At 45.9% G+C, this 19,076-nt stretch overlaps 1 protein-coding gene across 1 annotated transcript; it reads right to left on the minus strand.

Moving 5' to 3' along the window:
- Positions 1 to 4,258: 4,258 nt before the first annotated feature.
- Positions 4,259 to 17,385, minus strand: LOC103632652 (L-ascorbate oxidase). Its single transcript, XM_008654407.3, has 2 exons — positions 16,469 to 17,385; positions 4,259 to 5,415 (listed from the first exon to the last, which is right to left on the minus strand). Exons 1-2 carry the CDS (start codon positions 17,243 to 17,245, stop codon positions 4,468 to 4,470), a joined length of 1,725 nt encoding a protein of 574 aa, XP_008652629.1. The 5' UTR covers positions 17,246 to 17,385; the 3' UTR covers positions 4,259 to 4,467.
- Positions 17,386 to 19,076: the final 1,691 nt, after the last annotated feature.

A 19,076-nucleotide genomic window follows, 5' to 3' on the forward strand; every position in this document is an offset into this window, starting at 1 on the left:
TTGCTATATCTATTAGATTTAGTTCATTCAATTGAATTTCGTCGGATAATTCATATTTAAACTGCAAGTCACTCGAATAATGGAAAATCGTGAATGCAAAAATGATATTCATGTTATTGAGTATAAGTTGCGGCCTTATTTAGGAACAAATTAGAAATTTTAAACATCATTTTCATGAAACATGACCACAAATGTGACGAAACCTCCCAAGTCATTAGGCCCACCTACAGTTGTCCTTGTCCAGCGGACCTCGGCCAACCCTGTAGATGCATCTAATCACTCGACAAGTTCGGTATCTATATCCTTTACCTCTCCCAAGAGCGTTTCACCCGTCACGCAGATATTATAACACATCGGAGGAACGAATAAGCGGAAGCAATTACAGTAACTTAATTTACATTAAAATATAGAAAGAGTGTTATTATTACAGACTAGCAGTATATTAGTGCAGAAGTATTATTATTACAAACTCGGGAGGCAAAACCCCCTCCCGCTTAAAAGTAAAATGTTTTTAAAAGGAGGACAACATCCTCCCATGACTTCACTCTTGAGCTTCTTCCTTTGGCACCACCATAGAGCAAAAGCAAAAAAAGTTTGCTGCTTCCTCACCTACAACATGGGTTCAAAAACCCTGAGTACAAAGTGTACTTTCGCAAGTCTTACCCATCAAAATAAAAGACTCTCAAGGATATGCTAGCTTGAGGGAGTCAAGGTAAGGCTTAATCAAGAATCAAGTCTCTGTTTGCAAAAATGCTTACTAACAGTGGATCCTTAAAATCCAGTTTTATTAGTAAGTTAAGTCATTACCTGAATGTAAAGTTCTTTCTACCCTAGTTCAAGCACTTGGCCTACACTAGCCATCTTTTATCATCCATTTAAGTTCACTGGAATGCTACGTGTTCATGTCTGAGAAGTTACGGCGATCCGAATCGATTAATACCCAGCTGGGGATCTCCAATCACACAACATATGTAGCACTTAACCCGTGCATATGTCAACTCGCCACCGGGGTTCTTAAGACCAGATCAGGTTCACGCCAACCGAGAGCACATATACACCACCGTCCAGCCTCTTGCCATGGAGGGTACACGCTACTCTCGCCATCGCTCCACTCCCATTGTGTGTTGTCTTATTCTGGTATTAGTCTGCCCGAGGCAAAGCTTACCCATGATGAGGCATGTGACCAGTTAAAAGGTCCTCAATCATCAAGCCTACATCGAGACGGTCCTTAATCGACTCAGATGGAGACACTACACCGAGACTCTCTTCTCGTGCAAGTCACCCACCCGGTCTTAGCTTTATCATTTCAAACCCAAAGTTTGGTACCTGACAGAGGTACATCTTTTTTGATGTTGAACCCATCACGACCATGATGGATCCACCATACAGTTTTATTTTTGAAAATCATCCCATCCCACTTGTCAAAACAAAACATTTTGTTTTTCATAAAATAGGTGATCAAAGAAAGGTAATCAATCTTCCAAGGAAGGAAATGCATCAATTGTTTAGCACACAACTCCTATCACCTAATGCATCAAGCAAGTGAGAAAGATTTTAAAATAGCAAGGAGGTGGCAAATGCACCGGGGCTTGCCTTGTGTTATAGTAGAGTCGGGTTCTCCTCCACAAATGTCAAAATAAAAGCAGTTCTCGGCAGCTGGGTCTTCAGGTGGTGGTGTAGCTCTTCCTTCTTCAACCTCTACTTCTTCCTCGTTTTCTATATATAACCATGAATGCTCATGTAATGCTTATGAAAATGCAATAATAGAAAAGGTTTATCAAGTTGTATCTTGAATACAACTTTCCTTCATGGTACTCCAAGAAACTAGGGTTTTTGGAGTCAGTTCTTCATTTCAGAGGGCAAACATTACCTTGAAGACTAGGGTTTTAGGTTTAGGGATCAAACAATGTCCAAAGCAAGTCAAACTTCACCCAAGGTTTCTAAATATCATTTTAAGCTTATCCAAAAAGTTTGGTGATTTTTGGAGTCTTCAAATAATTCCTAAAATTCCAAGAGACTAGGTTTTGGCTATTTTAAATACTTCATAATTCCTAGTTTGGACTAAAAATCTTGGAACCATTTTTATTAAATACTATAGAAATTTAGGAGTCCAACAAAATTGGTCTCATATTTTTAGTATTTTTCTAGAATTTTCTACAGATTTCCAAAGTCTGGTAGAAAAATAAAAAGGGAAAAGGTCAACACGTGGGCTCAATCTAACCCAAATTGGCCCAAGACAGGCGAAAGTGCCCGCGCCCGCGCTGCCAGTTTTTCACCGAGGACCCTGGTGATTTGAAAAACCTTTGAAGAGTCCGAAGTACTGTTTCTCTGTGTCACTGACAATTGCAAATAGACCCTCCCCTTTTCTATTTCTTCACAAGGTGAAGTCCACGACCGTGGACGACGGAGCAGGAACTCCAGCGAGCTTGTACCGGCCAAGATACGCAATGACCGGTGCTCATAAGTGGTTGACACCTAATTCAACCTATAATAATCATTTCCCCATAACCAATTTCAAGGTTCTAGCCCCTAATCTCTCTGCCCACGGTGGTCGTGTGATCAACGGACAACTCGACACGTTTCCGGTGATCCTATGAGTTCTAGTTCAATTGGCCGGGTCGAGAAGCATCACAAGCACACAAGGATGCTAAAACAAGAGCGAGAAAAGCATGATCGGACCTGTGGATCGCTGACCGCGACGAGCTCACACACGCGGTGTTTTTGACCGATTTGGGGGAAATCCCAAATTGGGGAGCTCTGGTGGATGATCTGAGGCACGGGTTGGTGTATTGGATGCTTGACTACCTAGCAGAGCCGATGGCACACTCAATTTATAGGATCCGGGGGCGGTGGCTCATGAATTTGGATTGGCATGCTGGCGGCCGGAGAGAAGGAAAGTTACTGGTGCAGGTGATACTGTGGCCTTCACCGTGGCAAGCTTAGAGTCCATTTAACTCCATCTTTTTGCAACACTTATGCCTGATGACTTAACCAAAGTTATACTCCTTTAGTAGCTCTATAATTTTGATGTATTGACCCTGGACAAATTCCTTGTACATTTAGAATATTAAGCTCTAAAGTCAGCCCTATTCAACTGATTTTGGAATTAGGCACATGAGAGGTATATGGTGTCTTTTTGCAAATAAGCCCAAATCTCATAATTTGGTTTGCAAATCCTCAAATGTGTGAAACATATGATTTGAGGTGCCCTAATACCTTGGTTTTTGCACTTTGGTCCAAAAGTGCACTAATTTTACACTTAGCCTCCTAGGGTTCCAATTTAGGGTTTTCCAGGGGTCTTTTCAGGGTTTTTACATAATTAGGGTTTTGGTGCCATCAAAGTCCATTAAATGTGACATCTTAATGATCATTTCTCATGTCTTTTGAAGTTTCCACATATTTGGGCTTCCTTTATATCCGTAAGCCCTAGTCTAGGGTTAAGCACTTTACTCTAGGGTTAACCACACATCAAGTCATATCAGTACAAATTATTTGAAATTTTTACCTAGTGAATGCAATCTAGGTGTGACAAACACATGATATGCTAATGCTCATGATGTTATGCTCAAGTTTTAGTGACAGTAACACCAGGGGTGTTTCAACGAACTTATCCAGTTGTTTTCAAATTGTATAAAACGCAAACGAAGTCAAAAAATCATGAAACTTGTCGAGATATCATGGTATCATGTGTAGAGATTGTGATAAAAATTTGACACTGTTCCGTGAAAGTTGTCACACACTATTTGTACAAACCTAGTCGACTTTCACATGGAATAATGAAACTTCTACGGAAGGTTTGTGCATATAGATAAGTTTCATGATTTTCTGGCTTCATTTTCGATTTATAAAATTTGAAAATAACTGGATTGCAAGTTTGTGGGTATGTTTCATGAACATGATGTTTGAAATTTCTGGTTTGTTCTTGAATAAGGCCGCCACTTGTGTTCAATAATATGAATATTTTTTTTGCATTCATTGTTTAACATTATTCGAGTGACTTATAGTTCCGAAGAAATACAATTAAATGTGTTAAATCTAATACGTAGCAAACACTTTGTGAAAATGTACCAAAATTACATATGCAGGTCCAGAGACTACAAACACAACATAAAAAAGTTGGGGACAAAAGAAAAAACAAATAAATATTGCCGAGTGTCAAGAAGAGACACTCGATAAAAGCATTTTTTGTCAAGTGTTTTTCTTAGGCCCTCAGACATAGTTAATGACCATCAGCTGGTGTCGGCGCTTGGCAAAGATGTATTTGCCGAGTGCATTTTTATGCCGAGTTTTCACATCTCAGTAAAAAGGGTGTTTTCCGAGTGTTCTTGTTTGGTGAGAGGGAGACTCGGTAAAGTAATGTCGAGTGTATGACATTTTGCTATCGGCAAAGCACTGAACATTTGACAAACGATATCATTAGAGGAAAGAAAGTGTTTACTACACTCATAGCTACAATACATGATATAATCATCGGTGTCCACCGTTAGTTTCCCCGCATCCCATGATCTCCGGCGGGAGACTGGCGACACGTTGAATGCCTTCCTCGAAGACGATCCCCATTCCCATGAAGAAATGGGCCTCGATGTGGCAATGGAACGCCCACACTCCAGGGTTGTCGGCCTTGAACCGCAGCGCCGTCCAGCCATATGGATGCACCGCCACCGTGTTCTTCAGTACCGGGTCCTTAAGGTTGTACGACGCCGGGTGCACCGCCGGGTCGAAGCGGCCGATACCGTAGCCCAGCACCCAGAAGTCGTGGCCGTGCAGGTGCCACGGGTGCGTCTCGCTCTTGTTGGGCGCCAGCATGTTGGCGTTCTGCAGCACCACGTCGACGACGGAGCCGAACCGCAGGCGGTACAGCCCGTCGCTGGTCGTCGCGTTCGGGTTCTGCGGCGGAGCGTACACGTCGTACCCCTGGTAGGCGTACGTCTCCGGCGGTGGCCGCTGGTCGAAGGTGTCCAGGAGCCCCCGCTTCATGGCCACCAGGTAGGGCGTGTGCGGCAGCGTGAAGGACACGCCGTTGAGCGCCCACTTGGTGTGCGCGTCGATCTTGTTCTGTGTGTTCAGCAGGAGGATGGTGCGGTCGGCGCGCGGCGGCGGAGGCTCGACGTAGGCCGGGTGCGCCACCGTCGCCACGCTTTGCTGGAACCGGTACATGGTGTCGTTCCAGGCCGGGCCCGTGGGCGGGGTCGTCGATGGCGGTGCGCGGTCACCGCTGTAGCTGAGAATGGCAGTGCCGGTGGGCGTGGCAGGCTGGCGGCTGACGACGTTGGAGGCGAGCCAGTAGTTGCGGTTGGGGTCTTGGTCTGCCTTGATCAGCACGGAGTAGGTCTCGCCGGAGTAGATGTTGATGTTCTTCACCACGAACGGCTTCACGTAGTGCCCGTCCGCCTCCACCACCGTCATTTCGTGGCCCTGATATCATGCATGCCATGGATCAATTAGACGACGAGTTATCTGGTGGATCAGGTAAAAAAAACTGAGGTGGTGTTTGGTTTGAACATTAAAGATAAGGTGGTACATCATCATAAGTCAATTACAGAGATTTGATAGAATAAATTTATTTATCATATTATTATTATTTATTAACTTATGAGAAATGAAATGATGATGATTAATTTATTTTATTTTATAAATTAAAACCAAACAAGAAAGTGAGTGAGAAAATGATATATTAACTTATTTTTTAAATCAAACACGCTATTATAAATGCGTGCGGTCAACGAACCATTTGAAGGTAAAGATTTACATTTCAATTGTTCGGTTCAAGAGTGAAATGTTTGTTTATTTGTGCTGATCTTAAACAGCAAAGTTAGATTTGGACCATTTTATATCTATATAGTCAGAAAACAAATATACCGTGAAAACCTAGAATATAAGTCTAGCGATGGTATAGTTTTTGAATACTGAAACTTAAACAATAGTATAAAGAAGTAGCAGTTAAAAACTTATTTGCACTGGTGTTTTTTAGAAAGCCATCAATTAAGACAACCGCCAGTGGTAATCCTTTTCAGGAAACATAAACTGCGCTTTTAAAATAGCAAGTCGCGACATTTCACGCAAAATTCACGTGCTACACCTCTATGTGGCTTAGTGGGAATCGAACCCACAACTTCACTCTCGCGTGTAGCCTCCACCTCCACTCCACCTATACTTACTTCATGTCTAGATAACAGTTTTGTTGTCCACATATTGGAACAAACTGAGCATAAATTGATTGTTTGAGGTCGTAAATGAATTCAAACAAAAAACGTTGTGTCGGGGATATGATCCTCGGTCTAGGGTCCATCGGTCAGCGAGCACAATAGGGAGAGGCCTCTAGCAAACGAGGCCCACTGAATATTCAGAGGTGATAGATTAACGTCTACCCTGGAAGAACCCATCCCAGATGAACCCCACCGAGCCCGGTGTCAGGCGTGGCAGAACCAAACACGGGAGTCGTGCATGTGGAAGGGAAACCACTCGAGTGGATCCCGCATCTAGCCCGAGACCGACCCGTCATAATTGATCGGCTGCATTAACTGCGCCCAGCGCGGAGCCACAACGAAGGTATCGACCCACCTCCACTCATGGCCTACGAACCCCTCGGACCGCAGAGCACTCATGACCTACGAACGCCTCGGCCTGCGGCGCATTTATGGCCCACGCATCCCTTAGCCAGCGACACACTCATGACCTATCGGGAGTAGGCCTGAGTGTGTAGGCCATTGGCAGGGCACAACATGACAAATCATACTGAGGTTCATAGCCCGAATGATGGCGCTCGGGTCCCACACTGCCCGCGCTATCCACAATAAAGAATACAAGACAATCAGACGACCACAAGCACGCATGGCTTTGCCCCATGGTGGAACGCCAATTTTACCATCTCCTAGTGGCTCCTTCCTAAGGAAGCCACCGCTCGCCGATCCCCTCCTTGGCCTATAAAAGGAGTACGCCGACCCCCAAATAAGATGATGCTTAGAAGATCGACGAACAGGAGGAGGAATGGGAGGTCGGAGCCCCGCCGCCAAGCCAAGACTTAGCTATGACTCCACCGTGTAACCACCTCCACCACCAATAAGAGACTTGGGAGCCTCTCCACCCTCTCTCGCCCGCTTGTAACCCTTACTACGAGATTTGATCATCAATTGTGTCGGTAGCGCAAGCCACCTATGACTGAAAGTTGAGGCATTCTGCCTAGACCAGTATAAATCTTGCGCCCACTACGCAAGCCATCCAGAGCCCATAACACACACAGTAAATTTACTTATCGAGGCGAGGTTCTGAACACCGATAGTTGGCGCGCCAGGTAGGGGACTTGCACGTTTACCGGTGAAATTCTTCAAAGCTCTGGATGGCTTGCAACGACGTTGATGCGGTCAGGGCCCATAAAGCAACCATCCGTTTTGGAAGTCTTGATTTCATCGTCGGCGGTAAGGAAACAATGGACAAGGTCCCAAAAGCCCCGGTTCCCTTGGCGGGCAATTCACTCGACATCATTGGAGGCCTTGGCCACTCTAGATTGGTCCCTCGAGGGGTGGTGATTAGTGGCGGTTTGCATCGCAACCTACTTTTGCCGAGGTTGTGGGGACACTAGGCCTCGTCCGGGGCCCATTCTGCGACCTTCTCCTGTCAGGGTTCCCCTATCAAGTAAGATCATCCGAGACTAGTCCCAGGAGTGCCTCATGGTCACCTCGGTAGGGAACTCCTCTATGCTCGCGAAGAACCCAAGGAGGCCCCCGCTAGTGCTATGGTATATGTCGTGGCATTTGCCCTGCCCTGATTCGACCTCCCATCCTAGGAACCACTGTCGGAGCGAGGACCCACCCAGGGTGGTTGAGGTTCCATAATCGAGAGGCAGAGGCTGTCACAATGTCGAATGGGGCAGCTACGACGAAGCGTTTAACCAACGCACGTCGTAGCGGCTGGCTCCCGTCAGCACCTGACCTGCAGTAGGGTCGGCTCACCGCGATTTACCCGAGCAAGCCAGAAAGTCGTGGCTGCCTCGATGCATTTGGACAAACTCCATGAGGTGGAAGCTTCGAGCGAACGAAGTACCCACCAAGAAATTCAAGGCCTCCTCAAACTTGTCGTGCAACAGCAGGCCGAGTTTTCTGCGTCACGACAATGGGAGTCGGGGCTAACTGGTGCACCACATCCACACCAGCGAGGAACGACGCCTCGGTGGACAACCGCCCAGATCTGAGTAAGGCATGGAACGGACTGCACCCTGTCGGTGCCTGAGATAGGGCAGAAGAGCGTGGAGCATGTCTAATCTAGGGAACGAAAGGGAAGTACGGAGGGGGCCAGACAGTATCCATTGGTACAACTGGCACTGTGGGGGCCACTTCAACCCCGATGAGAACAAAAACCTGAGCCCCCCACCGCTGGGACCACGGGCCTTGAGAAACCACATCCTTCAGCCCCAATCAAGGTCATGAGGTATTCCAAGGAATCAGATCCCCGCCTTTGGCTAGGAGACTACCGGTTAGCGTACTAGGTGAGAGGGGCAGATTGTGATGACTTCATAATCCAGAACCTCCCCATATATCTGGTCAATTCGGCACGAGCATGGCTCGAAAACCTCAGACTCGGAAGCATCAAGAACTAAGTTGATCTCGAGGAAGTTTTTGTTGGAAATTTCCATGGCACCTATGTACACCTAGGCAACCCATGGGGCATCAAGAATTGTTGACAAAAATTGGATGAAACTTTGAGGGATTACATTCGACGCTTTTCATGACAATGTAACCGGTGGACCAACCTTGCTGACGCAGACGTACTCAGCGCCTTCATTTTGGTTACCACTAACGAGACCCTAGTGCACAAGCTAGGGCTAAAAATCCCGCAGATAGCAAAAGAACTTCTCGGCATCACAACTAGCCACACATTGGGAGAAGATGCGGTGGGGGCGATCTTCGACCACCGAGGGCAGAAGGCCAAATGCAATAAGGAGTCGGACGAGGGTTCTGGCACCTAGCCCAAAGCAAGAAGTAAAGGAGACCGATGGCGGCAAGCCGATATGCTGGTGGCTGCAGAAGATCAGAGGGGGAGAAGGCCCCCAGCCAGGGAAGCCACCGACATTTCGAGAAACTCCTAAAAACCCCATGTCTGAACAATCGACGCCTAGTCCGACACGCCTACATGGGCATGTTTCTTAGGAAGTTCCTAAGAAAAGAGACACTACCCGAGAAAGGGGCCCGGGGCCCAAAAGAATTAAGAACCCAAGAGAAGAGACCCCATTTTCCCATTCTGCCTATCAGACGACATGCTAACACCACCACGACCGCGAGGCACTAAGTTGGACGACAGAAAAAAGGAAGGACACAAGTCAACGCCTAGGACATCGAGCGCCAAGCACGATTCAACCCTCGATGAAGCTTCTGCACCCTGGGCCGCTCCTACCTAATGACCTTGGAACAGCCCCCCCAGGTTGACCTACAATAGGAATATGGGAGAAGGGAGATATCTATCCTCCCCAAAACTTTTTTAGGTGTCCCTTACATCTTTTTAATATGGATGGCCTCACTAATGAACTTGTTTTCTTTTTCCTTGTCCTCACCACTAACATAGGATCTCAGGAAAACCGAAGGAAACGAAAGCTGGCCCGACCACCTTTCAGGACACCTCCGCCCGAAGGGGCAAAGCGAACCTCAGGAATGTCCAACCGGGTAATGCCTCAGACTCAATTTAATTTAAGGAGGGAGGGGGATCGAAAAACGCATACCAACATTGTTGTGGCCTCTAGGGTACGAAAGGTCGGTCCACAAAAGGCTCACGGACCCCCAGCGAAAATTAGAGCGAGGGGCCGTCGGTGACGGGCACACTAGCGGACAGGACCCTATTGCGCGAAGCGCTAAGGGAGTCACCTGCTCATGTTCGAGTCCTAGGAAGGTCTGACTCATGGTTTACTGTGAAGAGAGGCAACGAGCCATCGGGTCCAGTCGAACGGAGTCGACAACTATATGAATCAGTGGCCGGGAGTATGAGAACGGTCCCCAGCGGACCCATGCTTGAATCCTGCGAAAGGATCTAGGGCCCACTCGAATTACTCATTTGTAACTCACTGAGCGACATTCCTAGCCCATCGAGGAAACATGGTTTAGCTCACCTCCCCCGATCATCGTGGAAGGGATGCACGTGGAGAGTAAAATAAAAAGATGGGACGACCCCCAGACGGATCTCTGCATCAAGCAAAGACTCGAGGGATCATCCTACAGAAGTATGGCAAATGGGAATTCGCATGAAAAATGCCCCCAGACCATGAGACATCTTGAGACCAACCATGATCTGGGGACCCAAAAAATATCATACAAGTTGCAAAAATGATCGAGCCACAGGACGCGACTACAGAAGATGATAGATTATTTCCTCCACCGACACCACCCCAAGTACAACATTCGCAGGGCACCGAAGTCACCTATTAGGAGGTCCAAGTCCACCACTATCGACCCAGCAGGAAGACCAATAGCATCATAGACGTTACTGCTGAAGTGAAGCTACGCGATAGCGAGAGCCATCGCTGTGCCCCGGTGAACCCCGAGCTCCACGGCCTTGCGAACACGATCCGGTATGTCAAAAAGGCGCACTCCAAGTTTCATCCCGAGTTCTGCGTAGGATTTCTAGACGATCAAGAGTCTAAGAGACTGAGAGCCCAGAGGCCGGATCAAGAAAGACTACCTGCCCTGGATCATTAAGGACTGCTAGTCGCAACCAAAGACGTCAGATCTGAGCATTAGCCATCTCAAAAGCTGTGCGAGCCACCCCCAAATCCCTTAGAAGGATGTCCGATGCCCGTCTAAAAGGGAAATGTGCCCTTGGGCCATTTATAAGTGTTTTGGTGATTAACTGCTCAACACACCACTATGAACTAACCCATCTTCTTATCAGCATGAGCACATGTTCTAATCAAGCAGATTGAAGATGCAAAATTCAAATGAGTTGGATTAAGAGATCACAAAGCGCAACCTTGGGCAGAACCATAAAAACAGGAATTTTAAGTGTTTAAATAAGTTGCACGTACTTTATGTTATGGCTCTTGCACTCCTATTTGGCTACTAACTTCTATGTGCAAGTAAAGTGATGTTTGGGCTGAGTTTGAGTAGATTGCAAACTATTATGGATCAAAATGATAAATGTATATTTCTAGCACTTAGTCAATTGATTTAGTTGCTAACTATGTTCATCTAAGTTCTAGGAAACTCCTCAAGATGAGCCAAAAAGAAGCAAATAAGTTTGGCACAAAATAGTAGAAGTTGGGCCAGACTGGGCACCACCGGACTGTCCAGTGTGCACCAGACATGTCTGGTGCTCGCCTGGTCGGCTAGCCCAAATTGGCCACTCTTGGGAAGTTCTCGGGTGCATTAGCTAAAAATCATCGGATTGTCCGGTGTGCTAGGCATGCAACAGCTTCTCGCCCACTCCAACGGTCGACCACGTGATTAGCGTCGGCCACGTCACCACGACAACGATCAGGAGGGTCACCGGACATGTCCGGTGTGCCACCGAACTGTCTGGTGCCCACCCGAAAAGGAAAGAGGTGAATCAGAGGATTTGGTGGCCGTTGCAGACCGAGTGTCCAGTGTGCCGCCGGACTGTCTAGTGCATCAGACATGTCTGGTGACCCTCCCAAAAAGGAAAGTGGCCAATCAGAGGATTTGGTGGCCATTACAGACCGAGTGTCCAGCGTGCCACCGAACTGTCTAGTGCACCTGCATACATAAGGCAATTAACGCCTTCCAATTTGGACTTCAATGGCTCCTAGGCCTCTTGAGGTTATAAAAGGGACCCCTAAGTGCATAAAGTAATACACCAAGCATTCTAAGAGCACACTATAACTCCAAGACTCCATGACCACGTTGTTTGAAGTGTTTCAGAGATTTGAGCGCGTTTCTGGACTGTAACTCTGTCGTTCTTATTCTTGCGCTCTTTTCTTTGCCTGTGTGCATGTTGTTGTTGTGATTATGCTCTTGTGTGCGTGTTCTTACTCCCCCAACTCAAGTTTTTGATATTGATCACTTGTGTAAGGCATGAGAGACTCCAAAATGTGGACATTCCTCACAAATGGGATTGAGTTATAAGGAAGACATAAGTGGCACCCAAGTTTGATATTTGGATCACTTGAGAAGGGTTGAGTGCAACCCTTGACCAAAGGAGGTCACCACAACGTGGAGTAGGAAATTGTTGAACCACGGAAAAATCGATGTGTCACTTGTCTCTTTACTTTCTTGTGATTATTGTCTTCTTGAGTTATCATATTCACTTGGAATATTGCTCCTAGTTTAACACTCATCTTAAGTGAGCAATCAAGTGAAGAATTCTCATCTCTCTTCTCTCTACTGCCAAACTTGGTTTTGGTTTACTCTAACGCATATTATACACCAAGTTTGTGTTGTTTTGAGCAAAATTTGTAGGATCACCTATTCACCCCCTCTAGGTGCTCTCACCGCCCGAAAGGGTCGATGAGGAGGATGGCTGGGACATGAGGCCATGGCACCCTCGTACCTCAGAATAGGCGAATGCCACCCTGAGGAGCAAAACAAGACTTAACCGAAAGAGGGATAAGAGGAAACCCCGAGATAAGGACAGGTCGATTGAACCATTTCCTCGAACAATCTTCCCTGGGAGGTTTGCTTCAATACATGGACAAAAGGAGGCGCCGACTAATAAGGAGCCCCGCGGACAAGGTCGCTCGCACTCCCACCTCTTGGCGATTAAAAACGAGAAGGAACTCGGAAAGCCTCACACTGAAAAGGGGGAGGAGAGACTCAAGGGCCCTACGACACAGAAAGCTAGGGAATGAAGGTTACTTTATTGCTTTAGGGAAGCATCATCGAGGCGCGATACATCGTGATCAACTCGCGTCACACTCGATTTCATGAGTTGACACCCTAAGCACAACACGACTAGCCATCTCATTGTAACCTTCTAGCAGGTCTTCTAGCCCTTCATTCGAAAGGGATGTAGGTGGACCAATGATGTCCCGGAGATGGTGGCTGGAGCAAATCTCCTCCATCAGCAGCGCCACCGCGGCTCCTGAGTGAACACCAAAGTTGATGATATCCCAGATGCAGCACGGGGCCTTGTCTAAACACTCGACTAGGGAAGTGTCGCGGGCCGTGATGTAGTCTAAAAGCTAGCCTAGACGATGGCACATTTTCTCTAGTTCAACCCCAAGGCGGCCAAAATAGACAAACATGGTAAGAAAAGAAACAAGGAAGATGGCAAAGGTCGGTGGGCAACTGCCTTACCAACAACACGACCATCGACTTCAAAAAGCTACCTGCAAAGTAGCTCGACTTTGGCCTCGATAGCCACTTGCGCTGTGTGGGAAGCGTCCAACACCCTAGATGCACATGAGGGAAAGGGAGAAAGACAAGGAGCCCAGCCGAAGTAGCCCGACGGGTGGTAGTGTGACCGCCTGATCGGCGGCGACCATCCTGCAACGAAAGAAGACGAGGGGAAATATCAAAGCCTGAGAAGGGTGTTGGGGGAACTCATAGGAGGAAACTTACCATGGCTCATGGCCCACGGAGCGCGACATCCCATGAACCTGAGATCCGTCAAACAACTCGGTCGGAGGTACACTCAAGGAAGAGACAGAAAAGAGAAGGTCGAGAGTGACCAGCAAGCGAACGACGACCGCCTAGAGTTTATAAAGGGTGCGAAGGCGCCCAACTCGATCCCAGAAGGTAGCAAGCCGCACCGAAAGCGGTCCGGATCCTGGGGAATAAATACCACAATCACTCGAAAGGCGAAAGGGCAAAACGCCATCTGACCCTTCATAAGCCCCTGAGGGGAAATATTCACCCCTTGGAGGCTACTATCGAGGATATGATCCTTGGTCCCTAGGGCCCATCGGTTAGCGAGCACACTAGGGAAAGGTCTCTGGCAACCAACGCCTGCTAGTCAGTCGTAGGAGATAGGTAAACGTCTACCTGGAAAAACCCGCCCTAGATGAACCCTGCGGCACCGAGCCTGGGGTCAGGTGTGGTGGATCCTAACGAGGGGCCGGACGTGTCGAAGGGAAACCACTCGAGTGGATCCCGCGCCTGGCCCGAGATTGACCCATCATAAATGACCGACCGCGTTAATTGTGCCTAGCGTCGAGCCACAGCGGAGGCGTCGGTCCACCTCCACTCATGACCTATGAACCCCTCGGGTCATAGAGCACTCATGACCTATGAACCCCTCGGACCGTGGCACATTTATGGCCCACGCGTCCCCCGGCCAGCGATGCACTCATGACCTATAGGGACTAGGCCTGAGTGTGCAGGCCGCTGGCAAGGTGCAACACGATGAATCGCGCCGAGCCCCAGGCTACGAAGGGTCAGCATAGCCCGAATGATGGCGTTTGGGCCCCACGCTGCCTGCGCTGTCCACAATAAAGAATACGAGACAACCAGACGACCGCACGCATGTGTGGCTTTACCCAATGGTAGAACAGCTAGTTGTACCATCGCCTAGTGGCTCCTTCCTAAGGAAGCCACCATTGACCGACCTAGTGGTTCCTTAGCCCGAAACGCGCACAATAAATTTAATTGTCGGAACGAGGTTTGAAACATTGATAAGTTGTCAACTACAAAGTTGAATAACTTTTGAAGTTCTACAACTTTTACTTTGCTACATTTTGCATCCTAGTCCGTTTTCAAAATTTGTCAAATTCAGATCCGATTTTGAGAGACGAAATGGTTTTAAACAAAACAATTATCAACTACAAAGTTTCATAACTTTTAAAGATCTACAACTTTTTTTGGTGGTTCTTTCATACGAGTCATTGAAAAACTCAAAAAATCAGGATAAAAATGATTTCTACTGGCGATTTCCTGGATTTTTACATGCGGTTTTCTTAAGGAACCGCTTGTACAAATATGATTTCTATTAGCGGTTCTTTTAAGAAAATCGTGTGTCAAAAGGCGTTTTCAGTGGTGGTTTTTGAGTTGGGACGACTAATTTTTTTCACTAGCACTTGATAACCAAAATCGACTGTAAAAATTAGACGTTACCAGAGGCATAAAGTTGTTTTCTACTTAGTGCTAATTTCATTTATCGTTGGTGAAATTATACAAAAAATGAATACTACTATACACATATCCTAAGATAAAATATTGTTTGTCGGTTTTTGTTGCTTCCGAATTTGCAGTTTTCACTTGTCGAAAGAGTAAAATTGTATTAAGTGAGCCATCAAAAATAGGGAATTTAGAGTGAAGTTTGAAATAAGTGATGTGATATGGAAGCTGTTAGAGACAGCCTAAGAACCATAGAATGAAAACTTCATTCTGTGACGTGCGTATGGAAAACATAAAATTCAATAGGTAATTTCCACGCAATTGAACAACCCCGGAGAACAGACACCGTGTCAACAACCTTGTGTTGTTGTCCAACAGCTACATTTCTGTACAGTTTCGACGTTTCGTGATGGTTGACGCTTGCATAAAATTAACAGTATATGTACTACCAAATAAATGCGAGGGTTAGTGAGGAAAAGACCACAATAAAAAAAAGATTCTAAAAGAACGTTATGCCGACCGTCTTTTCACTTTTTCTAGCTAACAAATTATTAACTAGAATGAGATATAGATCTATTAGCTAGAGATGTTTGGAACCTTAGTTAATAGGTTGGTTGAATATACTAATTTCTTATAGCGCCCTCAAGTTAATTTTTGTCATATTTTTCTTCAAAAAGGAAATGGATTTCATACTCCAAGGTCCAAAGATGGCACAAATAACATGAAATCATAAAAAAAGTATAAATCTTTGTATTCGAACGAATGTGGCTATCTGCGGACGAACAATGGAGTTAGGCGAGCGTCGAGTGGAGACCGACGGCTATGGGCGTACTATATTTTGCCAAGTTCTAGCTAAAAAAAAGCTAAAATCGTGCGTACCTCGATCTAAATTTGCTTTGATGTCGTAGTATATAGAAAATTAAATATATTTCTTGGTATTTGAACTAAAAATGATTACATCTTATATATGAGGACGGAATGAGTAAATTAGAATGACATGGTATGAGCATGTGTTACTTTTACCAAATATATTAATATAATATCATTAGTATATGTTATTTTGGATTAACTAACTTAATTTTACCGCACATAATATCATTAGCATATATTATTTAGGATTAACTAAAGTTCTTGGACTTGTGACTTTATGGTATTTTTTATAGTTTTTTTGGTATCTTTTGTCTGAAGCACCTTGTGCTATAAGATAAATGTGTGATGTTTCATCTGCATTCGCCGTATACAGAACAGTAAAATGGTAAATATCCGACGATCAAATAATGTCCGACGGTTTCTATGGTAGCCGTGGAACGTATCATTAGGGTTTATGTCTGACAACTTTGATCGTCGAAAATTTTCTATTTTACTGTTGTGATAGCGTGGTACTAGCCTCCTGACAACACCGCAAAATGCTGTTTCCAACAAATAAATCAACAGGGAAACGAAAACTTTGTTAAACAAGAGGAAACGTGCGTACGTACCTCGATCTCAAAGTTGAGAGCGGACAAGGATGTGACGCTGGCGATGCGAAACCGGTAGGTCTGTCCCGGCACGACGGCGAACACCGGCGTGTCACACTCCGGGCTGGTGGCGTTGCAGGTCCCCGGCACGGCCGCCGCCGAGCAATTGAACCTCCCACGGCCATTGATGAGGAGCGAGTGCGGCTCCCCGACCCAGACCATTGGCACGGACGCGAGCCCGACGGCCAGCTCGTAGGTGCTGTTGTGCCACCAGTCGTTGAGCAGCACGTGGTGCTCGTCGTCGTAGGCGAACGGCTCCGCGTCGTCGGCCTTGGCTCCGGGCGCCGCCGCGACGACGACGACGACGACTCCGTACAGCCCCGCCGAGCGCTGCATGCCGTAGTGCGCGTGGTACATGTACGTCCCCGGGCGGTCCACCACGAAGGCGTAGGTGAGGGTGTCCCCGGGGAGGATCGGGCACTGCGTCACCCCCTCCGTGCCGTCCGCCCACGGCGTGCCGATCTGCCGGATGCCGTGCCAGTGGATCGCCAGGTTCTCCGTCAGCAGCGAGTTCCTGACCTTCACCTCCACGGTGTCGCCCTGCGTGGCGCGGATGGTCGGGCCGGGCGTCTGCCCGTTGATGGTGGCGGAGAGCTTCCGCACGCAGTCCGGCGATTTGAACTGGTAGCTGACCTCCCACTCGTAGCGGCGCGTCGCGGCACGCGCGAGCGTGGACAGCCAGAGACAGAGGAAGAGGCTGCAGAGGAGGCGCCGCGCCGCCCCCGGCAGCAATGCCATGGTCGGACGGATTGCGGCCAGCAGGCGAGCTGCTCTGTCGAATTTGTCTGCCAGCGGCTAAAAGCTAATAGCTGTGGCCTGTGATTGAGATGACCTTGCTAGTATTTGTAGCGAAACATTGCGCGTCTAGAGTTTTTATTGCCCAACGATCACTCATTCAGCATTCCTGTTAGGTGTTGGCTGCGTCTATTTATTTATCCATAAAATGAACTGATGTTTAGGTCGGGTTGGTGCATACTCTCCATTCGTACGTTCTTATAAGAAGCGTGTTGATTAAACTTTATTAGATTTAACTGTGTCTATAAAAAAATATTAGTAACATTTATATCTCTGAACAAGTTTATTATAAAAAATACATTCAAAGACCTATTTTTCTATATATATTTTTGGTTAAAGTTAAATATATTTAACCTTTTAGGAAGCGAGAGCCACAATCATTTAATAACGGAGGGAGTATATATATATCATGTTGGTAACGATAACGTACAGAACTGGAATACTGTGTGCAAACGGATACGGCCAATTTGTCATCAGACTGTTTTTAAAATTATTGGCGTTAAGAAAATAAAATATAATGAACGCACTTTTTTTACGTAGCCGATGTGCAATGTCGAATGCTAAACACGCCAGTCATCCCTTGATTATGGAGCTGCTAATATATACTCCCTCCGTTTCTTTTTATTTGTCGCTGGATAGTGTAAAATTGCACTATCCAGCGACAAATAAAAATAAACGGAGGGCGTTTTATCGGACATATAGTACTGGACATATAGTACCGGAACTCAAAATCGAGGACGTCTTGAAAAGGAAAGCTGATGTTGCCTAAACCCAGTTTAAGCGAAATTACGTCGCTCGTCATCTTAACAGTGATGGATAGATGCGGAAATTTCATCCATATCACTAGTAGAAAAAAAGTCTTAAAACCTACTTTACGGTATATTTTTATAGCTGATTCAGTTATTAATCGTTGTTTGTGCTATTTTTAGTGGTGGTTTCTTAAGAAACCGTCACTAGAAATCATATTTCTACACGCGGTTTTTTTAAGGAACCGTATTAGAAATCGATTTCTAGTGACGGTTTTTTTAAGTAATCGTCACTAGAAATCATTTTTATTATTAAATTTTTAAGTTTTTCAAATGACCTCGTATGATGAAACCATGAAATCAAAAATTATAAATCTCTAAAAGTTATAAAACTTTGTAGGTGACAACTTTTTTATTTGAAAACATTTGGGCTCTCAAAAATTGCATCTAAATTTGTTAAATTTAAAATTCAAATTAAGCAAAAGACCTCGGATGAAAAAAGTGTCAAAATGAAAGTTGTATAACTTCAAAAGTTATTCAACTTTGTAGTTGACAATTTTTAATTGAATTAGTTTACACTCAGTTGGTTGTAATATATGGACAACAAAACTACAAACTAGACACAATGCATGACATAGACAGAGTGGTAGAGGAGGGCCCACACGAGGGTGAGGTTGGATGGTTCGATTTCTAGCAACCGCGTAACGCGCATATAATGCCGCGACCTACGATTAAATAAATTTTTTGTTGTTTTTAAAACCTGTTTTATGTTTCTAAAAATAATTTTCACGGGTGGTTTTATTACGCCGACCGACAATGAAAATTGATTTTCACTAGCGGTTTTCTTAGCTCAACTGCAAGTGGAAATCGATTTCCACAGGTGGTACTTAGTTACCCGCCTATAAAAATGATGATTTCTACTAGCCCTAACAACGGTGGTTCTAAAAAAGCCATTGAAAAAAGATTCACAACCACCACTATAGAGCTTCTGTGTACTAGTGTATGTATGTACACTGCTGGTCTCGGGT

This window comes from Zea mays, chromosome 7, assembly GCF_902167145.1.
Source record: "Zea mays cultivar B73 chromosome 7, Zm-B73-REFERENCE-NAM-5.0, whole genome shotgun sequence".
Lineage (NCBI taxonomy): Eukaryota > Viridiplantae > Streptophyta > Magnoliopsida > Poales > Poaceae > Zea > Zea mays.

What these genes read in the sequence shown, in the direction of transcription:
- LOC103632652 (XM_008654407.3), bottom strand. Translation starts at nt 17,245, where the DNA reads ATGGCATTGCTGCCGGGGGCGGCGCGGCGCCTCCTCTGCAGCCTCTTC. An exon ending in CTCTCAACTTTGAGATCGAG is followed by an intron (nt 5,416 to 16,468) that starts GTACGTACGCAC and finishes GCATGATATCAG; the next exon opens with GGCCACGAAATGACGGTGGT.